The sequence below is a fragment of the Lissotriton vulgaris genome, chromosome 10 (assembly GCF_964263255.1).
Source record: "Lissotriton vulgaris chromosome 10, aLisVul1.2, whole genome shotgun sequence".
Classification (NCBI taxonomy): Eukaryota; Metazoa; Chordata; class Amphibia; order Caudata; family Salamandridae; genus Lissotriton; species Lissotriton vulgaris.
The window spans coordinates 365007007-365031232 of record NC_141698.1 but is presented as its reverse complement, the minus strand read 5'-3'; the positions used below and the strand labels follow the sequence as shown (position 1 = coordinate 365031232).

General features: G+C 42.8%; 1 protein-coding gene across 1 annotated transcript in view; it reads left to right on the top strand.

Annotated features, from left to right (window-relative positions):
* Positions 1-24226, top strand: part of LOC147685265 (UBA-like domain-containing protein 1) — a 131295-nt gene that overhangs the window by 49453 nt on the left and 57616 nt on the right. Inside the window, exon 2 of the mRNA XM_086941157.1 lies at positions 17291-17347. Within this exon, the coding sequence (XP_086797283.1) occupies positions 17291-17347 (57 nt within the window). The remainder of the gene's footprint in view (positions 1-17290; positions 17348-24226) is intronic.

The window sequence follows — 24226 nt, the reverse complement described above, 5'->3', positions numbered from 1 at the left end:
AACTACATGGTGAGCGAGACGCTGTAGTCGCAAGAGCGGGCGGTAAACAGCTGAATGGCGGAAGAGGCACAGTGTAGCAAAAGCGGGCGGAATGGCAACTAAAACGGTAAAGGGGCGCCCCACTACAGCGTGTCTTCAGGTCAAACGGATTGTGGGACAAAGTCCAGAATAGAAGAGTCATCAAAAGGCAAAAAGTTCCGCCGGACCCCGGGAGCCGGCCGCCTATGTCGGGGGCGATCTCAGGCTACACCAGTGCTATAAGACTTGGGGAGGGGGTCGGAGCCAAGCGTCTTCTCAGAGTCCGTGCCATCACACCGCCCCTCGGTGGCCTCCGTCAAGCGGTTTAGGGAGGTACCATATAACATTGTTTTCAAATGCAGTCAGGTCCACAAACGACCCTCACTTACTTTGAGAATAGTGAAGCTGCAGTAGGTGGAAATAAGCTTCAGACAGTCTTACAAGCACTGCTTTTGTAAACATTTTTTGATTTTTTTTTTTTGTATTTTTGCACAGTTTTATATTTTTTTTGTTTTTGATGGAGGGGAAACAACAAAGCACAGGCATTGAAAAAGGCTCAAACTCAGAACTCTGAACTATGGCACCCAACATCCAGGACTTTCCATCCGGATCTTGGCGCCTTGTGCTACTTCCGACCTATTCACACATCGGTCCACTACTGACATCATCTTATAAACCAACGTTATGTAAATAGTTATTTAATAAAATGTTTTACCCTGTTTCTTTGCTGGTGTGTTGTCTATATTTTTAATATTTGCATAGGGTTTGTCGTTATTTTGGGCGGGATGGGTGACGGAGCCGAGCTGTCTTGCAGCCCTCATGGTGTGGAGCTCAGTTCATCTCACTAGTTTCGTATTTCTCATGAGGGGTTGTGGTTAATGTTTCTATTTTAGCGAGGTCAAAAAGAGATCCCATTAGTGGCCTACTGATTTTGCTCGATTCCATTTGTTTTTTTAAACGATTTTTCACTATCTGCAAAGACTAAACAGAGTATTGCGACTCTGTGCTTGTTTGTAAATAGAGAATGAACCAAAGAGAACCAATTCTAAAACAGTAAATGCTTGGATAACAATCAAATGGAGAGAGAAGCAGGCACGACGGATTACAACGGGGCAAAGGCCTGCGTTAACTACCCTTCACTATCTACAAAGAGAGAGTACTCCTAAGAGAAAAGAGAGGGGAAGGGGGGTGCAGCGTTCAAAGCACATCAGCGTGCATAAATACGAAAATGTTTTTATCTATCACGTACTTGACATTTTAAAGCTTTTCATATTTGCTATTAAAAAACCATTAAAATTCACTGAAAAAACCATAGGTTATAGTCGATATATAGTTAGGAATTTGCATTTACAAAACCTTGAAAATTCAATGAAAAAACCATTGGTTTTAGGCCATATATAGTTAGGGATTTGCATTTACAAAACCTTATTTTACTCGCATAAAACCATTGAAATTCCATATATAGTTAGATGCGCTAACTATATATCGCGCACCCGCAATCCACTGCTGATGATGTCACATATTACATCATTCATGACATGGTCAGTGACATCACTGATGACAACTCAAATGACATCACTGATGACATCTCAAATGACATCACTGATGACATCACTGATGACAACTCAAATGACATCACTGATGACATCTCAAATGACATCACTGATATCACTGATGACAACTCAAATGACATCACTGACAACATCACAGATGACATCATTCATGTGTTAATATGATGAACCTCTACAGACTCTGATATATCCTTAGATACACTCAGTGAAAACAGACACTCACAGATTGTCACTCATCCATGGAGTTACTCATACACCTAGACAGTCATGCAAAGAATCAAACACACCTCCAATTCCTCAACTATACAGTTATACACACCTTACTTATTGAAACATATTCTAACACATATTTACTCTCTTATACAATCCTTGATACATGTTCACAATGATCCATACAGCCACTCACACATTCACTGGCTCTTATGCACAGTTATTTATATATGTTAACTCTCACATGTACTGTGTTTTACATATGTACTTACTTTGACACGTAGCACTTTTGAAACCATACATCTAGTGAATCAACTGCTTACACATCTATGCACAGAGTCACACACCTCCCAGCCACCCACACACATACTCAGTCTCCCATACAAATACTTGAGCAACCAATCAATAACCCATATAGTTATTCATATAGCTACTGATCAACACATGCAGCAGTTTATAGAACAACAGATATAAAGATGCACAAATTAAGACAGTTTAATCACTAACCCATGCACTCAGTGAGACACATTTAATCACTCCCTCATACAATCAGTCATGCACCTACTAAATCCTTCATCCAGACATTTATACATCCACTCATTCTTCAATATGTAAGACATATTTTAACTTTACAGAAACATACAGTCACTGGATGTTGTCATCAGTGATGTCATTTGAGTTGTCATCAGTGATGTCATCAGTGATGTCACTGACCAGGTCATGAATGATGTAATATGTGACATCATCAGCAGTGGATTGCGGGTGCGCGATATATAGTTAGCGCATCTAACTATATATGGAATTTCAATGGTTTTATGCGAGTAAAATAAGGTTTTGTAAATGCAAATCCCTAACTATATATGGCCTAAAACCAATGGTTTTTTCATTGAATTTTCAAGGTTTTGTAAATGCAAATTCCTAACTATATATCGACTATAACCTATGGTTTTTTCAGTGAATATATATATATATATATACACACACACACATGTACACGAGGCCAAATGTAGAGGGGGTTGAAGGAAGTTACTCCACCACTTTTGGTTTCTGATGCCTCTAAAATATATATATATATATGTGGCTTGGCAAAGTTTCTGGGATGGGCATGGCGTATTAGATCAAGCAGGTTTTTGTACATTGTTTAATATCCATTTTAGACTGTTTTTAGGCATAATACCCATGCCACTTGTACTATGAATCGTATGCTTATTATCCATGCACTGACCTTTTTAAAGTTTTTTTATGTATCTGTATTGCTTTTTAAGATATCAACTATATCGAAATAAAGCTTGTTACAATAACACATATATATAGATATAGATATATATATATTTTGCTGCCGGCCAGTAGTATATTGTTTTGTAGGATTTCGTTTTGATAGCATTTCTTATCTGTCACAGGCCTGTGAAACTCTCTGATTCACAGTGCACTGCTGATGCACTTAAGAGTGGGCGTTCAGTAGTGTGTGAACTAGAGTTTCCCTACTTTATTTTTTCTTGCAGTATTATATAGCGCGAACTCGACAACATGGCATGAGCACAATTTACATTACAGAAGAACACATTCATTTGTGGTAGGCACACGGAGACAAAGCGATTTGCCTGGAATCACAGGATGTTGAGCTGATGCCGAGATTTGAACGTAGCTCCTCAGCTCTAAAGTTCGCAATTTTAGAACTTGTGGCGGGAGGTGTGTCTAAAAGTGTATGTCGGTGCTGGTCATCAATGAGATAGACCTGTGCATTTTTCAAATGGGTGGTGAAAAAATAGAAGTATGTTGCTGGAGATTTGGGCCACCGTGCCACCAATGTACTTACTGGGGGAGGGTAAACACCCAATATTCCACAACTTTCTTTCTGCATACCATCACTCCGCATACTTTCATTACGAAAGTACCATGACTCCACAATGCCATTATAACGCATGGCATTACATTTTATATGCTTTTACCACGCATACATTTACAACAAAATTTGTTGTAAATGCATGAATGGTAAAAGCACGTTTTTTAAAAATGTTTGGATACGGTAAATATGGGTATAGGGGTATATGTTTTGGGGTACTGAGGTATATGTTTTGGGGTGTTTGGGTATTTTAAGGGTTCAGATATAGTTTTGGGTTATGGGGTACAGGGGTAGGTTTAGGGCTAGGTATGGGTTTTGGGGTTCAGGGGTATTTTTAGGGTTCAGGGCTAGGTTTGGGTTTTGGGGTACAGGGGTATTTTAAGGGTTCAGGGGGTAGGTTTGGGTTTTGGGGTACAGGGGTATTTTTAGGGTTCAGGGCTAGGTTTGGGTTTTGGGGTACAGGGGTATTTTTAGGGTTCAGGGCTAGGTTTGGGTTTTGGGGCACAGGGGTATTTTTAGGGTTCAGGGCTATGTTTGGGTTTTGGGGTACAGGGGTATTTTTAGAGTGTAGGGATAGGTTTGGGTTTTGGGGTACAGGGTATATTTATAGGGTTAAGATGGGTTAGTGTTTAAGGGTGTTGGGGTATTTTAAGGAGTAAGGGTGGGTTATGATTACGGGGTGCAGGGGTATTTAAAGGGAGCAGGGTGGGATTAGCACACAATATGAGACATGGCATGAAGGGAGGAACGTACCGCACGCCCCCAGCGTTTGTCACGCCCCCAGCACACGACCACAGCACAACGCAGACACGCCCACAAGGGACTACTTTGCTGGCACAGTTCTTTTACCTTTTAAATGTATATGGTGGGCGTCTGCATAGCCTATGTCCTTCTGCTGCAACTGCCCTTTCCTAAGCTGGATTAGGTGTTGTGATTGGTGCTGTGGTTCCTGAGATTACCCGTCTCAAAGGTTTTGGGCTCTCTCTTTATTATATTAGTATGGATTAATATTACCTGCTGGCGGTCGCCAGTAGGTAGTTCTAGTTAGGACCTAGTTTCCATAGGAAATCCGCAACATTCAATTTGAGTAACTTTCGCGCCGGGCGACAAATCTTCGCGAAATTCTCCAAGATGATGGGGCGCTCCGCTCCGTTCCTATCCTTAAAGTTTCGGGTGATTCGTCAAGTGGGGGCTGAGAAAAAAGGGGGGTCCCAAAACGTGTTTTCCCCATGCACATTTCCATAGGGACCTTCAGACACGGCTACAGCCCGAACTGCTGAAAGGAATTACACCAAATTTGGCAAAAAGGTGTTTGGTTCGCAGATTACGCTTCATTTTTAATGGTGTAAATCCGTTCAGTAGTTTCTGAGAAAATCAAAAGTAAAATCATAGATATATCTATGGACGAAGTACGGTACGCCTACGGTACGCGTATCCTCCCGAGCACGAGCTTTATGCTAATTTGCTATCAACACTCCAAACTAGGAAATGTTGGCAGCCATCTTGTTCCTCGGTAGAACCGAGGCACAAGAAAACAGAAAAAGAAACACGAAAAACAAGAAAAGGGGGCAGGGTAGAACCACCCTGACCCCCTAGGCCTGCTCAGGGGTCCCACAAGGACCTTCACGGCCCCCCCACCCCAAACAAATTTTTTCTTTTAAAAAATCGCGGTATACGCGTAAGATATGCGTATCCCGAGGAAAAAAAAGACGCCTGCTTCATTTGTAATTAGCCCCGGGGAGGGGGGGGGCCAAATCCCGGGGGCAATGTTGTTTACTATTATGGGGGGCTCATCTGGGGCCCCGGGGACCGCCTCCTCCCGGGGCTCTAATGTTATCTATGCAGGGGGGCTCACGCCCCCCCCCGCAGCCCCGGGGACCTCCACCCCGGGGCTTTTTTTCTTCTATAATAATAGGGGGCCCAGAGGGGCCCCAGGGACCGCCACCCCCGGGGCTTAAACATTACGTATGCGGGGGGCTCACCGCAGCCCCGGGGAGCGCCATCCCCATTTAAAAAAAAAAAAAAACCTGTGTGAGACAGCCACCCCTTAGAGGCACTACATTTTTAAATTGGACGGACCCCCCAGCCCCGGGGCCCACCACCTAAGGCTTTTAACTGTTTGGAGGGGGGCCCCCCTCCTGGAGCCCTAGGGACCGCCACCCCCCAGGGCCGGTCCTGCAGTGTCCAGGGGTGCCTACCCCAGGGACACTGTAGTTTGCTATGGTAGGGCGGGAGCTTCGCGGCTCCCGCCCTACCATCGCAACTGCTTTCTCTCTTCCAAAAACCAAAGCAGATTGCTTTTCTACATGGGGATCAGTATGTTAGCTGCTCCCCATGTAGAAAAGCAATGCCGGCTCCCGCAGGAGACGAGGTGCTGGCAGGGACCGTGTGGGGCTTGGGGTACCCCCCCACGGTCCCTAACGGAGAGGGTCAGGCCCCCGGGGATGAGGTCCCCGGGACCAGAAGTGGCCCGGGAGGGGCGCCACGCGGCCCCCCTCCCCAAATAATTTAAAACATTTTTTTTTAAATAAGGAGGCAGGCCGGCCCCGTGGGATAGGGTCCCCAGGGCCTTGAGTGGCCTGAGGAGGGGGGCTATGCAGCCCCTTTAAAAATATTTAAAAAATTTGGCCATGCCCCAGGGCCTGGAATTAGCCACGGGAGGGGGGCCACGCGGCCCGCTTCCCATTAAAAAAAAAAAACATTTAGGGGTCAGGCCCTGGGGGATAGTGTCCCCAGGGCCCAAGAAAAAGGGGGGGCCCCCTTCCTAATTATTTTTTTTTTTTAATTAAAAGCCGGGATCGGGGAGGAGGCCACGCCCCCTCCCTGCACCACTCTGCAAACGCGCCCCTGGTGTGTTTGCAGAGGGGGAAGTAATTCCCCTTGAATACTGGGGGTCCCTGGGGGCAAACTAGCCCACCAGGAAACTCCAGTATGCGCCAGGGGGCTGCGTTCCAGAGAGGTGTAATGAGGCCACGCCCCTTATTACACCTCTCTGCAACGCAGCCCCCTGGTGCATACTGGAGGTTCCTGGTGGGCTAGTTGTCGCCCAGGGAACCCCCGTATTTAAGGGGATTTAGTTCCCCCTCTGGAAACGCACCGGGGGGCTGCGTTGCAGAGAGTTATAATGAGGCCTCGCCCCTTTTTACACCTCTCTGCAACACAGCCCCCTGGCGCATACTGAAGGTTCCTGGTGGGCTTTTTAGCGCCCAGGGACCCACAGTATTCAAGGGGATTTAGTTTCCCCTCTGGAAACGCGCCAGGGGGCTGCGTTGCAGAGAGGTGTAATGAGGCCACGCCCCTTTTACATCTCTCTGCAACCCAGTCCCCTGGCGCATACTCGAGGTTCCTGGTGGGCTAGTTGGTGCCCAGGGACACCCAGTATTAAAGGGGATTTAGTTCCCCCTCTGGAAACGCCCCAAGGGGCTGTGTTGCAGAGAGGTGTAATGAGGCCACGCCCCTTTTTACAGCTCTCTGCAACGCAGCCCCTATGCGTATACTGGAGGTTCCTGGTGGGCTAGTTGGCCCCCAGGGACCCCCAGTATGCAAGGGGACTTAATCCCCGAGCGTAGAATGCGCTACGGGGCGCGTTTGCACAGTGGTGAAGGTAGGGTGCGGGGCTTGAGGTGATGTGTGCAAACATGCCCTGTGGCGTGTTAAGTTGAGGAATTAATTCCTCTTCAGTCCAGAGGTCCCCTAGGGGCCAACTAGCCCGACAGGTACCTCCAGTAAGCGCCACGGAGCTGTGTTGTAGAGTGTTGTAAAAAGGGGGCGTGGCCTCTGAACACCTCTCTGCAACGCAGCTCCCTGGCGCATACTGGAGGTACCTGGCGGGCTAGTTTGAACACAGGGGACCTCCAGGATTGAAGAGGAATTAATTCCCCAATTTAAAACGCGCCACAGGGCGTGTTTGCACACATGTTACCTCAGGCCCCGCCCCCTTCCTTCACTATTGAGCAAAATATTCCTCTAAAATCAGCCGAACTACGAATTCCGATTTACTCACCTTTTATCATGAGGGACCTCAGTGCTGCATCTTTGAGCCCAGTACGGACCCTGAAAAGTAAATCTACGCGTACTTACCAGTAACTTGTATTTCCTTCCATAGGAATCTATTGTATGGTTTTCACCAGAAAAGTTTTCAAGTGTCTATTTTTGAAACGTACAAATATTCCTCTAAAATCACCCGAAATACGAATTCCGATTTACTCACCTGTTATCAGGAGAGACCTCAGTGCTGCACCTTTCAGCCCACTACTGATCCTGAAAAGTAATTCTAACCATACTTACAGTAACTTGAATTTCCTTCCATAGGCTAACATTGGCTGGTTTCCCTTTGAAATTATTTTAAGTGTGGAGTTTTGGAACTTTAAAATATTCCTCTAAAATCAGCCGAACTACGAATTCCGATTTACTCACCTGTTATCAGGAGACACCTCAGTGCTGCATCTTTCAGCCCAGTACTGATCCTGAAAAGTAATTTTAACCGTTCTTACCAGTAACTTGAATTTCCTTCCATAGGATATTATTGCCTGCTATATAAAATATATATAAAATAAAAAAAGTAAATTACAATTTAAATATTAATTTTTTTTAATCAATTTATATTAAAAATATGTAATGTAATTTAACAAATAAAATATCTAAAAATAAATAGTTTAAAACAATGTAGTAAATCAGTATAAAAAAATATAACAATGAATACATTTAAAAATGATCATTTAAAAAACCTTAGAAATTCACTGAAAAAACCATAGGTTTCACACGTTGTAGTTAGCTGAACATTTCACTCATACAAAACCATTGCAATTCTCCCTTATAGTTAGTTCAGCTAACTATAACTCACGCGCCCGCAATGCACTGCTGATGACGTCACATATTACATCACTCATGACATGGTCAGTGACATCAATCATGACATCACTGATGACATAACTGATAACATCATCCTTGTGAAAGAGTGGCAGACCTCCTCTCACCCTAATATAACCTTTGATACACACATACAAAAATAGAAACATTTTTCAAAAAATGGATACCAATACCAGTTACAACAACCTATACACATCCACTCATTCACCAACAGTTCTATAGTCACTCATACATGTACTCACTCATCATATGTACTCATACACCTATACATCCTGTTATACACCGATACTCATCCATAGAGTTAATCACACACCTACTCACACATGCAAATAAACTATCAAACATCCATTTACTTGCATATACAGCTATACACACACCATTACACTTCTACAGAAACACACACATACTTACTCTCTTAAACAATCACTTCTAGAAACACAAACTTATTTATACAGGAACTCTTCCAATCTCCCACTCTCACATATACTCACTTATATAGATCAATACTCACATATACTAGTTTAAAACATATGTATTTACTCATAAAGATACTATTAAGACAGTCATTCACTCGCTAACACACCCATACACACACACACTCATCCACCCATACAGTCCTGCACACATGCTGTCTTCAAAACACATACAAACAGTGAGTCAGTCAATCATGCATCTGTGCACTAAGTAATATCCCCCACCAAACCATACAGACACTGATACTCAAAAAACCCAACTAATAACCCATGTAGACACTCATGTAGCTACTCACCAACCCATGCAGCCACTTATACACAAAGTGAGACACTGATACAGATATTTACATATTTAAACATTACTCGCTAATACATGTATTCACAAAGATACACTTAAGTCAGTTATACAATCAATTTTACAAAAAAACCTCCATTTAGACACCTATTTACCCATTTATTCCTCCATCGACCTTTAGATATACATATATAAAAAATATTTATTTTTCAGAAAGACACGCATTCACTGGATGATGTCATCAGTGATGCCATTTGAGATGTCATGAGTGATGTCACTGACCATGTCATGAGTGATGTAATATGTGACGTCGTCAGCAGTGCATTGCGGGCACGTGAGTTATAGTTAGCTGAACTAACTATAACTGGGGAATTTCAATGGTTTTGTATGAGTGAAATGTCCAGCTAACTATAACGTGTGAAGCCTATGGTTTTTTCAGTGAATTTCTAAGGTTTTTTAAATGCTAATTCCTAATTATAGATTCAAGAAAGCTCAGCACATACCCATATATGTAGAATATCAAGAATGATATAGTACAATCAGTAATTTTCAAATGGAAAGCAGTATCAATCACAATCACAGCGAATAAACTCCCAAAGAGAAATCAATTTGCTGGAGTCTTCTGTTTATGAAAAAACTTTCTTCTTCCTTTATTTTGATAGATGATATTTTCATTCAATTGTTAAAAACATGATACATAATCATAGCCGACGCGGCGCGTTTAGTCTCCACGAGACTTCTTCAAGGCTTTATTTGTAGTCTGTTATTCGTACTTTCAGTTGAGTCCTGCTTCTGGGGGCGCCCAAAATTCGAATTGTATATTCCTATCACTGGTTGAATTGCTGTTGTAGGACGAAGCATTCGGTCCGATGTCCGAATTTGTGGAAATGCAGGTAAGGAATTCCTAACTATAACGTGGCTGAAACCTATAGATTTTTCAGTGAATATATATATATATCAACCCACAACCCCTGAACTTTAAGAAATTCCTTGCCACCCTAAACATCTTTTTGCCACCCTAAAAACCCATACCTACCCTAGGCCCTACAATTACCCTGGTCACCCAAAAACCCATATCCACCCAAAATCCTAACGTTTCCCTTGTCACCCAAAAGCCCATACCCACTTAAAAAGTCCCTTTCAACCCAAAAACCCATACGCGCCCTAAAAGATACCCTTGCCACCCTATATATACACTCACATATCACTTAATACTTACATGTAATACTTTACCATATTATTTTACGTTCTTTGTAAAGTCGTTGTAATGCCTTCGTTGTAAAAGTATCTTGTTGTTCAGCCTTCGTTGTAAAGGCTGTTTCCCGTCCCAGAGAATTTCAAACCGTTCTAATAACTGTTCACATTCATGTACCACCTTGTATGCAAGTCTTTGCATCAGCAGCAGTTTTATGGTTGGTGTTGAAGTTGGTGCTAAATGCCCTAACTTCCAGCTTCTCAATTTCATAATGCGATGATTTTGAGATATAACATCCTGATGGAAGTGTTCCTTTGCTGTCCTGTATAGTACCTAACTACACAATTAGAGAAAGCAACTCATTTCAAACTGTCCATTAAGCTTCAGTCAGGGCTGCGGGCTATCCAACTACTAATGAATCCAAATGTTTTTCTTCTATCTGCTTTAAAATTTGGTTGTGATGTCTTTGTTCCTGATACTGGAAATATGCTCAGCAAGACTTCTTCATTTTCCGTTCATTTTTCCGTTTGTAAAGTTTGCGACATGGGCTGCTCAAGCTGTATGTACAGTTTGTGTTGTTGCTGAGTGATCTAATTTGAATGTTTTACCAGTTGGTTGTCTTTAATTATTGAATAACACCTGGCTACCTTTTATTGTTGAATTACAGACACTGCAGTTCACACATGAGAATGTTCCACTTGTCCTTGGCATTAGTAGCCTATAAGAATTTATATTCTTTTTGAGACGGTCATGTGACCAAATACTGGATGTTTACCTCTGATATACAACACGCGGCGAGTAGTAAAATTGCTTTTCTTGTTCTGTTTTCATTCTTGTACTTTTAAAAGCACTGCTTGCACATGATAGGACAAGATTTTGGGAGGTATTATTATTGGAATATGTGGTCCCAGATTCTTGTGACACATATAGCCTCCTGCTAAATACATTTGGTATGACATTTATTTATTTTATTTATTTATTTCATTTATAGGGCGCACAGCTAACCAACAAAGTGTTTCCCGGCGCAACAGATCCCGAAATGATACGCTATGGCATGCTTGATATTAAATAGCCAGGTTTTTATGGCTTTCCTGAATTTTACGTAGTTCAGCTCTGTTCTCAATGTCGGTGGCATTGAGTTCCAGAGAGATGGTCCAAGAACTGAGAAGGACTTGCCACCCATGCGTGCCAGTTTGAATTTTGGAATTACAAAATGATTGGCCGTGGAGGACCGCAGAGTCCTGGTGGGGCGATAGGGGCGCACCAGGTTCTGCAGGTATTTAGGGGCAGTGTTAGTGGAAATTCTATGCATAAAACATAACGCTTTGAATTTGACTCTGTTCTCAACCTTTAACCAATGAAGTTTCCTGATATATTTGGTGGTAGGTGTAGAGAATGGAATTTTACATAACAGTCGTGCTGCTGCATTCTGTACAGTCTGTAGTCTGCGGACAGTGGCCTTATTTGCCCCCAGGTACAAGACATTACCGTAGTCGAGCCTTGATGTCACTAAAGCATTGACTACGGTTTTTTTCGAATTTTCCGGAAGCATCCAGCATATATTTTTTTTAGCCACTTTAAGATGGCAAAACAAGTGGCAGCGGTTTTTATCGCTTGTTGGTGAAGGTTGAGCGAGTCATCAATAATGACTCCCAGATTGCGGGCATTTGTGACCGGTATGGGGGGAGTACCTATTTCAGAAGGCCAGTGCTGGGGGCCCCATAACTCTTTGTTTTTTCCCAACAGGATTAACTCAGTTTTTCCGCCGTTTAATTTTAAAAAACTTTTATTCATCCAATTCGAGATGTTTCTGAGTCCAAGTTGCAGAGCGGAGGGAGTGCTTACATCCGCTGATGAGATAGAAAAGAGCAGCTGAGAATCATCAGCGTATGAGAACATCAAAAGTCCTGTTTCCTCCACTAATTTAGCAAAGGGGCTCATGTAAATATTAAAGAGTAACGGGCTCAGAATTGAGCCCTGAGGTACTCCATGTTTGAATGACTTGATGTCTGAACTGGCGGTTTGTGAAAAGATTTGAACTGTTCGATCTTTTAGTAGTGATTTAATCCAATCGAGAGCCCTGCCTCGAATGCCTATAGAATGGAGTGTCTGGGCACGGATAGCGTGTGAAACGGTATCAAATGCCGCACTGAGGTCGATCAGCACAAGTGCTACCGTTTCACCCTGGTCCACCATGCGGCGAATGTTTTCAGTGACGCCCAGCAGGGTGGTCTCAGTGGAGAATCCTGAACGGAAACCAGATTGATGAGAGGGGAGTAGGTCATGAGTAGAAATAAAGTCAGTAAGGCATCGATGCACATGCTTTTCCAGTATTTTAGCAAAGGTGGGCAACAAGGAGATGGGACGAAAATTAGATGGCAAATTGGGGTCAGCTCCAGCTTTCTTCAGGAGTGGATGGATCATGGCATGTTTCCATTCACTAGGTACGGTTGCCTCCAGTAGCGATGAATTCAAAAGATCTGTAATTATTGAAAAAACATTGCTACTGAGTAACTTTAGAATTGTGCATGGCAGAGGATCTTTCGGTGAGCCTCATTTAATAGTTTTGAGCAGACTCTGTACCGTGTCAGGGTTTAACAAGGGCCATTCTTCCAGTGTAACAGCCGCCATCTCCACTGAGGTGAGACCCTCTAAAGTTTTGGTATCCCCAATGGGAATAGGGGGTATCCCACTGAATGTAGCCGGTGTTACTGGGGGAGTTTTGGTGAGATCTTGATTTATATCTGAGTGAATTAAGTCAACTTTGTTAATGAAATAGTCGGCCAAAAGATCACATTGTGTTTTGTTAAGGTCTGGTGGGGATTGTGATGTATTTGAACCAGCCAACTCCTTTACCCAATTAAAAAGTGTTTTTGATTGCTCCAGTGCATTTGTGATTTTAGTGCTGAAATATTCCGATCTTGCTATACTACACATTTTTGACATGGTTATATACGTTATTTTGTTTCACTTTCAGACACTTGTGATGTAGATTAAAGAAGATTTGTACTAAGTCCAGATGAAAGTCAAATGAGTCTGCTTGAAATCATGGTTTTTAGGTCTCGCCTGTCGATGCGCATGCGCATCGAGCAAGGCGAGAGTATTGGGACTTATCCACTCTTTATCCACACTGCAAGGAATCGTGGCGATTCCTTGCAGTGCCCGTGACTTTTAAGCTCAATGCGCATGCGCATTGAGCTTAAAAGCGCGTGCACGTCCGTCTTTGTTTACCCGCTCCGCCCCCTCCCCTTCCCGCCGTGTCGCTTTTCTCCTCCCCCCTCCCCTCTCTTCCCTCCGTCTTGTTTATTTTACCCGCGCCCTCCGTCTTGTTTATTTTACCCGCTCCGCCCCCTCCCCTTCCCGCCGTGTCGCATTTCTCCTCCCCCCTCCCCTCTCTTCCCTCCTTCTTGTTTAACTCGTTATCATAAACCACGACCTCAGACTCGGATGTGACTTTGCACGTATTCCTGGTTTGGCGTTCCTATTGTACGACGAGGCTAACATTTCATTCTTATTTGCCACGCCTTAACCAATAGCGCGGGTTTACACACACTGTAGACCAATCACGAGTCGTTTCACAACTGACAGACTTTTTGCGAACATCGCATAAATTAATCATCGCTCTCTCCCATTTGGTCCCCCATGGCCTCAATCAACATTGCGCAGCGCCTCCGTGGACCATTGAGTATATATAATAATAATTTTCTTTACACTCAGTTTTGATTACAACTCTGTTCGTAATTCCGACTTCGGTACCACATAAACTAAACAAGAAACACACCACGATAAAAAAACGTGACTTTGCCGGCGCAACTGGGTTTCCATTGGAGGATGAGACTCATCCTTCATCCCCATTGGCCAGCGCTCTAGCCAATCATGACTGCTTACATGCGCTGTAACCCTATCATAGGTCGCTTCACTTTTACCGGACTCACCGCGCACAATGTTTTGCTCTCGGTTCGCGAGAGTGTGCCTGGAGTTTACCATACCGAGGACGACCCGGTTTAATTGATGTTCCCCACCAGGTCAGCCGAACCTGTACTTACACGGACCTCCCTGTCCATCGAGTTACCTTCCCCTCGTATTTGGGCTAAGGCATTTCGTGGATGGCTACATTGTTCCAATTTGTGTTTCAATTGGGTTTTGTGATGAGGGATCAAGCAGTCATTCTGTTACACTGTGCATTCGACGTGGTATGTAGGTTGTAATTATCAGACAGCTTGTGTATTTTGATGTACTTACTTTGCTGAAGTTATGACATTTTAATTGCAGATTTATAACATTTTTGTTTAGGAAGCCTCAAAGGTGCAAGGACAATATTGGATTATGCAATATTTTCCTGTACATGCTTTTTAAATTCAATGCTTAGGATGAACATTTAATTCGGACTCCTTTTCATAACACTCTATTTAAGAGTAACAGCATAACTCTTTGCCTGATGTCTGTTTTGCAAAGGGGCTCTACCATCAGGTAGCACCGTTTACAGGTTTTATCTTCCTTGATGTGGGTGGGGAAGGCTCTCTCCTAAGTTGTTACAGCTAAATGTGGAACGGGCTATTTAAATAAAATCTTCCCAGACAATGAAGCAGGGTTTTCCGCCAAGGCTATTCAACTAACCCTTGTATGGTCCTGACTACACTTATAGAAACATATACATTGGTCTGGCCCAGTCCTACCAAACTGTGACTTTGGACATATATTAGGGTGTTATCAGGGTCAATAGTACTTACTATTGACAGTGGTTGTAATTTAAACAGTCTATAAGCAGTCCTCTGAAGTCATTACATGTAGCTCACTCACCCTCACCCTCACTCACCCTCACCCACACTCAACCCCTCACCCTCACCCTCACTCACCCTCACTCACCCTCACCCTCACTCACCCTCACCCTCACCCACCCTCAACCCCTCACCCTCACTCACCCTCACTCACCCTCACCCTCACTCACCCTCACCCTCACCCTCACTCACCCTCAACCCCTCACCTACCCTCACCCTCACTCACCCTCAACCCCTCACCCTCACTCACCCTCAACACCTCACCCTCACTCACCCTCAACCCCTCACCCTCACTCACCCTCAACCCCTCACCCTCAACCCCTCACTCACCCTCACTCTCACTCATCCTCACTCACCCTCAACCCCTCACCCTCACTCACCCTCACTCACCCTCACCCACCCTCAACCCCTCACCCTCACTCACCCTCACCTTCACTCACCCTCAACCCTCACCCTCACTCACCCTCAACGCCTCACCCTCAATCACCCTCAACCCCTCACCCACCTTCACTCACCCTCACTCACCCTCACTCACCCTCACTCACCCTCACTCACCCTCACTCACCCTCACCCTCACCCTCACTCACCCTCACCCACCCTCAACCCCTCATCCTCACTCACCCTCAACCCCTCACCCTCACTCACCCTCAACCCCTCACCCTCACCCCCACTCACCCTCAACCCCTCACCCTCACCCCCACTCACCCTCAACCCCTCACCCTCAACCCCACACCCTCAACCCCTCACCCTCACTCACCCTCAACCCCTCACTCACCCTCAACCCCTCACCCACCCTCAACCCCTCACCCTCAATCCCTCACCCTCACTCACCCTCACTCACCCTCACTCACCCTCACTCACCCTCACTCACCCACACTCACCCACACTCACTCACCCTCACTCACCTTCACCCTCACTCACCCTCAACCCCTCACCCTCACTCACCCCCAACCCCTCACCCTCAACCCCTCACCCTCACTCACCCTCAACCCCTCACCCTCACTCACCCTCAACCCCTCACCCTCACTCACCCTCAACCCCTCACCCTCAATCCCTCACCCTCACTCACCCTCAACCCCTCACCCTCACTCACCCTCACTCACCCACACTCACCCTCACTCACCCACACTCACCCACACTCACCCACACTCACCCACACTCACCCACACTCACCCACACTCACCCACATTCACCCCCACTCACCCTCACTCACACTCACACTCACCCACCCTCACTCACCCACCCTCACTCACCCTCACCCTCACTCACCCTCACCCACCCTCACCCTCACTCACCCTCAACCCCTCACCCTCACCCACCCTCACCCACCCTCACCCTCACTCACCCTCACCCACCCTCACCCTCACTCACCCTCAACCCCTCACCCTCACCCACCCTCAACCCCTCACCCACCCTCAACCCCTCACCCACCCTCAACCCCTCACCCTCACTCACCCTCAACCCCTCACCCTCACTCACCCTCAACCCCTCACCCTCAACCCCTCACCCTCAACCCCTCACCCTCAACCCCTCACCCTCAACCCCTCACCCTCAACCCCTCACCCTCAACCCCTCACTCACCCTCACTCACCCTCACTCACCCTCACTCACCCTCAACCCCTCAGCCTCACCCTCACTCACCCTCACTCACCCTCAACCTCATGCTAAAGATTTACAAAAAAACCCATAAACAATTCTAAAAGCACTAACTCTAATGCTGCGAGACCTATTGCATTTCTAATGCTTGTTACAAGAGGCAATTTGTGTTGGGAATTAAAACTGTATGAAAGAATGAGATGATAAATGGAAATCGAAGAAAATTACAGTATTTAAGATCACAAGTTAATGTTGTCCTAATTAACCACTATTACCAAAATCTTTATTCTGAATTGTATTTATGAACAAATATGGTTACATTACACCTAAAGGGTGCTGCAGAACACTGTGAGCACACTGTACCTTCCAATCAATGTGCGTTGTTTATTCATTATTCTAAATTGTAATTATTTTCCTGAATTGTTGATGTTTTCTTTTGCAGACGGCGCTTAGTACTTTCTTCCAAGAAGCAAACGTACCCTATGCTCATCACCACATGGTAAGTTACTGCCTTGTCATGGCAGGATCCTCAACACAAAAGCAATATTGTATAAATGACCTTGCCATTTTGATTATCAAAACATTTCACTGATCTGCCATGATATACAATTCACTCTCTGTCTTGGTTGGTGGCAGGCACTGTAAAAAACGTAGCTTCTCCAGTTATTACCAGGAACGGATTCTTTAAAAGCAGCATTACCAGTTGGGGAATCAGGTTGTCATTCTAAAGTGGATCCAATCCTTGTTGATACTTTGAAAGTATCACTACTGGTCAGGATAACAGCTCCCAGAGTAAACTTTGTATATTTCTGGATTTCCTGCCTTTTTTAGATACATTTCACTTATTACACAAGTAGTACTGCAAGCAGTGTGGTTTTAAAAAGTTTTAGTTGACAGAAGACCATACTCGACTCTCCACAATTTCTTTGTCAATATTGGAAGGTATCTTCAGAGTTTCACTGACCTCAGTTTCCCGAAAATACTCAACACTGGCTAGTGTGATTGAAAAGTGACTCAGCAGGTTTTCTTGAACATATCTGGATATTTTGCTTGTGCCACTGTATTTTGGAATCGTAATCTCTCCACCCCACTTCTAAAACAACCTGAAGTTCTGTTTCATTGCTTTGGAAGCATTGTTGTCCTACATATCAAATACAGAAGATTATCTTTTTGGCAATATCTTTCCTTTCGCAGTGTTGCTTCATTTATTTTGGGTGACTCTGTGTAAACACAATTATCTTTTTACCTAGTTTCACACCAAATGGGGGAACGCCCTCCTCTATCCTGTTTTGCATAGTTGACTTCTTCCACTCTTTCTTTATTCATGTTCTGTTTCCTTATTTAAAATATAGAATCTCTCCATCCACCACTTTAATGTCTGTCTATTCAGTTACTCTTCTCTTCATGTCAACGGTCATACTTTCTCTAAATCCAGTATTTAGTGCATATTGATCTAAAAACTAGAAAAGCACTCTTCTCTTGAGTAGTCATTTGCATTGTCTAGATTAGGTGGTAGCTGGGCATGAACATAGAATCCTGGCTATCCAAGGTATGACCTGCCTTTAATTTGTCTGGTTGTGGTTTCTATGACTGTATTAATCACTTCACATGTGTTGTATTCAGTAACATTATTAACCCAAAGTAGGAGGGATGCAATTATTTCAGAGTTCTGAAACTGCTACCTTAAAGTCAATTGATAACATTCATTATATACTGAACAAGGGAGAAGCTGGTCTATTCGTCCTCTTAGACCTGTCAGCAGCCTTTGACACAGTAGGCCACAACATACTGATGCAGTCATTAGAAGTCAAATTGGGCTTCAAGGATAAATTACTACGCTGGTTTAGGTTCTTCCTCAAAGACCATATGCAATTAATCAGATTAGAGAGCCCTACATCCAGAGCAGAACTGGTTTCCTGTAGAGCCCCACAAGGCTTCAGTCTTTCTCTGGTTCTGTTTGACCTTTGTGTTGAACCGCTCAGTTTGCTTGTAAAAGACACTGGAACCCGGCTTGTCCAATATGCCTGCAATACTTAACTCTACATAAAGTTCTCAAAGATTTCAAAAATATAACTGTTATTGATCTGAATATTTTTACAATGCCAACCCGTTGTAGCAAAGATTTTTTCTTTGTCTGGTAATTTATTGGTCAAGATAGGGTAAGGCAATCTGCAAGCATTTTAAGAGTAGGGTAGGTTTTTGCCTCGTAGATAACATTTCTGTAAAAGAGTAAGGGAGGATACATGCGTCTCAGGAACGCGGAGGGATTTGGTCGTTTCACACCGGATACGAAGGGTCGCGGTGGCTGAACAGAGTCAATTTTTCTAAAGGATATCTACTCATTTTATATACCATCACGATTGGTAAATAGACTGAAACGTTACAGGAGTTAACCCGCTATGTAGACTGCTATACCCTGAGACCTTCCTCCTGATTTTATGGAATAAAAGCAATGCTCTAGAATTTTCATCGAGACGGAAACAACTCGCTCGGCTCGCCTTCTACACAGAACTTGGTATCCACGATACTAAGATGAAGCTCTGAGGGTCACCTACTACACCTGACGTGACATTATGGATGCGGCGCACTTGATGTTACTTTACCTCCCTATGTTGAAATAAAATCCGTTTTAGTGATAGCTGACCTATCACATTGCCATTTTTCCTTTTGTCTGATCCCCTGATATCTGCACAATTTGATGAACAAGGTCCTGATGAAGGTGGCTTGATCCACCGAAACGCGCGTAGACCAGCTACAAGGGCCAACAATTACACCTTGGTGCCCTTGGATCACACTAGCGTAGTCATCTTGCTATTTGGAATCCAGTTCCTTCTCCATCTTTGTATGTGGTGTGAATGTAGAATGACTGTTAGCACGTGAGCGAGCTGCTGTGTATGATTGTTTCTCAGGGGACCTGCTAATTTGCTGCTGTTTTTATGACTGTTTTTTGCTCTTTATGAACTTTTTCAATTAATATATGTATTACCCATTATTTAAAAATAAGATTTTTTGATGAATAATAGTATTTATATGAATTTATATACATAAAAAAAAGAACAAATAAATATTTTTTGAATGAACTTTGTTTGCACTTTATCTCCTTCTGTCACTGCCTTTTGAGTACTTAGAGATGTACACACATTATTGAATGATACGGCCACTGTAGGAACAACCCTTTTGCTTTGTGTATTCTTGTTCCCCTCGGTTCCTGGGCCTTAATTTATATATTTGAGGGGGTCCCATTGCTTATGTTTAGGATACATGCTTCCTCCACTTGAACCCACAAAGTACAATCCTCTTTATCCATATATGTTAACAAATAAGACGTTTAGGGAGAAAAGTACGATATATTTGAAAATCTAACTTCAATTCTCTCTAGGTAATTTCACAATATATAGAGGAATTCTGTTTCTTTAGAGTTCCATAGAACCTTCAGTAAAAGAGATGGAGAGAGTAGATAAAATGATGGGTACTACCACCATTTCAATTGAGTCCAATGTTCCTTACCAGGATAAACAAAACAGACCACTTCTCAGTTAATTAGACCTCTTTCCTTTGGTATATTCTAAATTTATTTTAATTGTGCCTGTAACGCAATTTATAACAAAACTCCTCGATAATCGATTTTTTTATCCATTCGAACTATATAGGACTCTTTACACCTGTAACAAGTGCAACATTTATTTAATGGAGTAATTCCAGATTTGTTCAAATTTAACTTGCAGTTAGAAACATTTTTAAAAATCCATCTTTCTAGAAAAGTGTGACAAAGATGTCTGAAATCAACATAAAATAGGACAATGTCCACAGAAAAATATTTTCTTTTGTTTGTGAAATGAAAAATCTTTGATTCATTGATTATGCTTATTACAATCTTAAAAAAAAAGGTTTAAGCAACAGGAAAAAAGTAAGGGGAAAGGGTACATCCTTGCCTAGTGCCTCTCTTCAAATCTAGATAGGAACAACCAGCATTTACTATTTGGGTTAGTATACAAAAGCAATATCATGTTTTAAAATGTTACCTAATCCACGCCAAGATAATGTTTACACATATGTTTCCGACCCACCCTGTTGAAAGCTTTCCCTGCATCTAAACTGAGAACCACAACTTATGATTTGTATGTAAATTCTTTTGGTATAATGTGTAGGAGAGTGAACACATTGTCAGAAGCTCGTCTTCCCTTGATGAAATCAGATTGCTAATTCTTAATTATTATGGAAAAACATTTTCTAATCTCACAGGAAAAAGTTAGCCATATATTTTACAATTCGTGTGCGCTAGAGAAATAGGCCTCAAGCATTGAGATACATCATGATCAGGTTTCCGAATAAGACAATTTATTGCTTCTGAAAAAGTACCCAGCACAACTTACACTAATATAAATATATCATATAATAAAGAAAATTGAGTTGAATGCTTTAAAATATATATACCATTTAGCATCTTTAATGTCAGTATTCCTATTAAAATCTAATTTTGCTTTTTATCGTGTTTCCAGGACATGCTAGTATTTGAAATATAGTATTTATGTTCCAATTTAATATTGGCAAAAATTAACTTTGATCTAATTTCAGAGATTTTTTTTCTTTGAAGTGTATCTAATATTAGAATTTTCAGATAATACCTTGAAGATGTACCAATTATTGTGAAATGATGTTCTGTAGAAAATGTTTAAACAACTCTTGGAGACACCTATAGTGCCCCCTTACATATCCCTGCACCATGTGGCAGGCACTGCGTTGTGCCTGCCAAGTAGTGCAGGGATATGTCCGGAGTCACCTTTTTGCATTGCAGCGGGTGCTGCAGCCAGCCATAATGCTTCTGTCAGACCAACGACAACCTGTTGGGCGGACCCGTTTTCTGATAGAGTGCCTTCCTAATCAGCCCCTAGGAGACCATTTATAAGTTTAGCCGGAGAAAACTTTATCCTAGAATAGGACAAGTGAGTTAGAGAGGAAAAAAGAAACCTTGTATCCAAATTAGAAAGCCTCTGTGTATCATCCAATGCTTTTTTTAGGTCACCGGGGACATCTTCGGGACGTTCAGAAAGTTGACCTAGGAATGTGTTTTGCCTGTTGCTTGCCATTAGCTTTGTGGTTTGTAAATCATGTTTTCTTGCTCTCCAGGCTGTCCAACGTGGGTTCATACCTTCCCCAAACTTTATTTTCAGTATCCTTTTAAGTGCTCCCTTTCTCTAAACAGGCCTGTAAATCCTGTTCTTTTCTCATCACGTTTGCTGTGCGTTCAAACACCAAAGTCAAATGTTAGGTGCTGTCTTCTGAGGGCACTTGCTTACTTTTCTTTCTCTGATTTCAAAGTGAGAGGATTTATGTGACAATCTTGCTAGATACTGCCGGTAGGAAACTGCACTCTTCACCACTCCTGTCTAGGTCACACCAATCTACACTGCACCCCACTGTACCCCTTGCCACTGCAATACTGGACAATTCGCACTGCACTCTTTGCCAATACACTCTACGCAATGGACTTTACTCTGTTACACTCAGCTCTACACAAATCCACTGTATGGCATTCTCATCTACTCTGCACCACTGTACTGTACACCATGTTCCTACACACCATTACTCTATGCCACTCTGTGCAACTGCACTCTATCCTGCACCACTCAATTCTATGCCACTTCACTCTACTATGAAACAATCTACACTAGGCCACTGCACTCTACTCTGTGCCTTTCCATTCTATGTCAGTGCATTCTACGCCACTCTACTCTACGCCAATGCACTCTACACAACTGCACTCTTACTGCAGTCTATTCCACCGCACTCCACTCTGCATCTCTGTACTCTATGCCACTGCTCTTTGCCACTCTACTATACACCACTGCACTCTGCACTCTGCACTCCACTCTGCAACACTGAACTCTTCTCCACTGAACTCTCCGCCACTCTGCTCTGCACTACTCCACTCTATGCCACTCAACTCATTCATTTAATATATTTTTTTATGGAATCTTTGTATCCTTATGTGTGACTTTAAACTGGGAAAATCCATAATGTGCATTAAGTTCTCTGCAGGTCTCACATCCAAAAATGATTTCCTTCTTGTTGCTGTAGCTTTTGCAACATCTTGAGAAATAAATATTTGATTTCCAGCTCATGAAAGCTTTTTTTTTTTTGGCTACCTTGAGCACTTTCATTAGGTTTGCAAATTCCAAATAGAATAATAATTCCCCGCGGTCTAGCATTGGCTCGTGCATATTGAGCCTTTAGCCCAATATGTGTGCACTTTGGGTGTTAATGCCAGGTAACTAAGAGGCCTTCAAAAGCCTGGGGAGGAAAGAATTAAGAAATTTGATTATGTTGGTCCCTAATTATCTAAAAAAAAAAAAGCACCATGTATTCTCAAATTATTTTTGTGGTTTCTATTTTCTAAGTCCTCTTTATGACTTTTAAGGTCCCTTATTTCTCTTTGAAATTTAGTGACTTTCTTGAGGACATATTCTGCAATGCGGATCCCTTGCTCCACATTAGGGAATCTGTGTATCTGGGAAAGCTAATAAGGTGCAGCAAATACACTTACTGAGTGCCTGTGAATCTCCAATATTTAACAAAAGAAATCTCTTTATGGAGAATAGAATGCTCCCAATGTCATGAAAAGGCCGACCTGGACTAGAATAGACAAATACATTTAAATTAACCAAAATAGTCACAATTTCTTGGCCATGTTTTGCCTTGGTCGTTCGCAAGCCTGAATTTGAAGATGAACGTAGTAAATCTTTGTTTAGAGTGGAGACACATTGATAAATAGCTGCGCCGCTCCTGAGCTTCAGCTCCTGTCTACCATTCCACACTGTGTCCAAGCCTTGCCCACCGTTTGTTTGTTTTTACTTGGAGTCCGAATATATTTTTCAACAAATGTGTAGTGGTAGATATATTTAGTGTGTTAGAAATTACATCAGGTAAAGATTGAGTGGTGTATACCACAAAACCAGACATTTATAGCCAAATACTAGGGGAATGGGGGCATGAACTCTGTGTTAAGTAAAAAAAAAAATTGAAAGTATTTTCTGGGAGCAAAATACTTTCTGAAAGAGATCAGGATTTGTGCACACTCACCATGTAAGTTATTGGAGGTCTAGTGATTGAAATGTAGAACATTTCTGCTGGAATAATTTGTTTGTACTGACACACTCACTTCATTTTTCCTACTTTCAATTATTTTAAGCTCATTTATATTAAACAGTGTAATGAAACTATAATTAGCATTAACGTTAGTGTGCATTGCCTCACAAACCTCATTCATAAATATTTCACTACCAATGTTAATTAAACATAAAACCAAAAATCGCCTCAAAAAGCTATTAACGTTAATAGATTTACTATTTTAATATCTAGTTTTCAGTTGTGAGCCAAC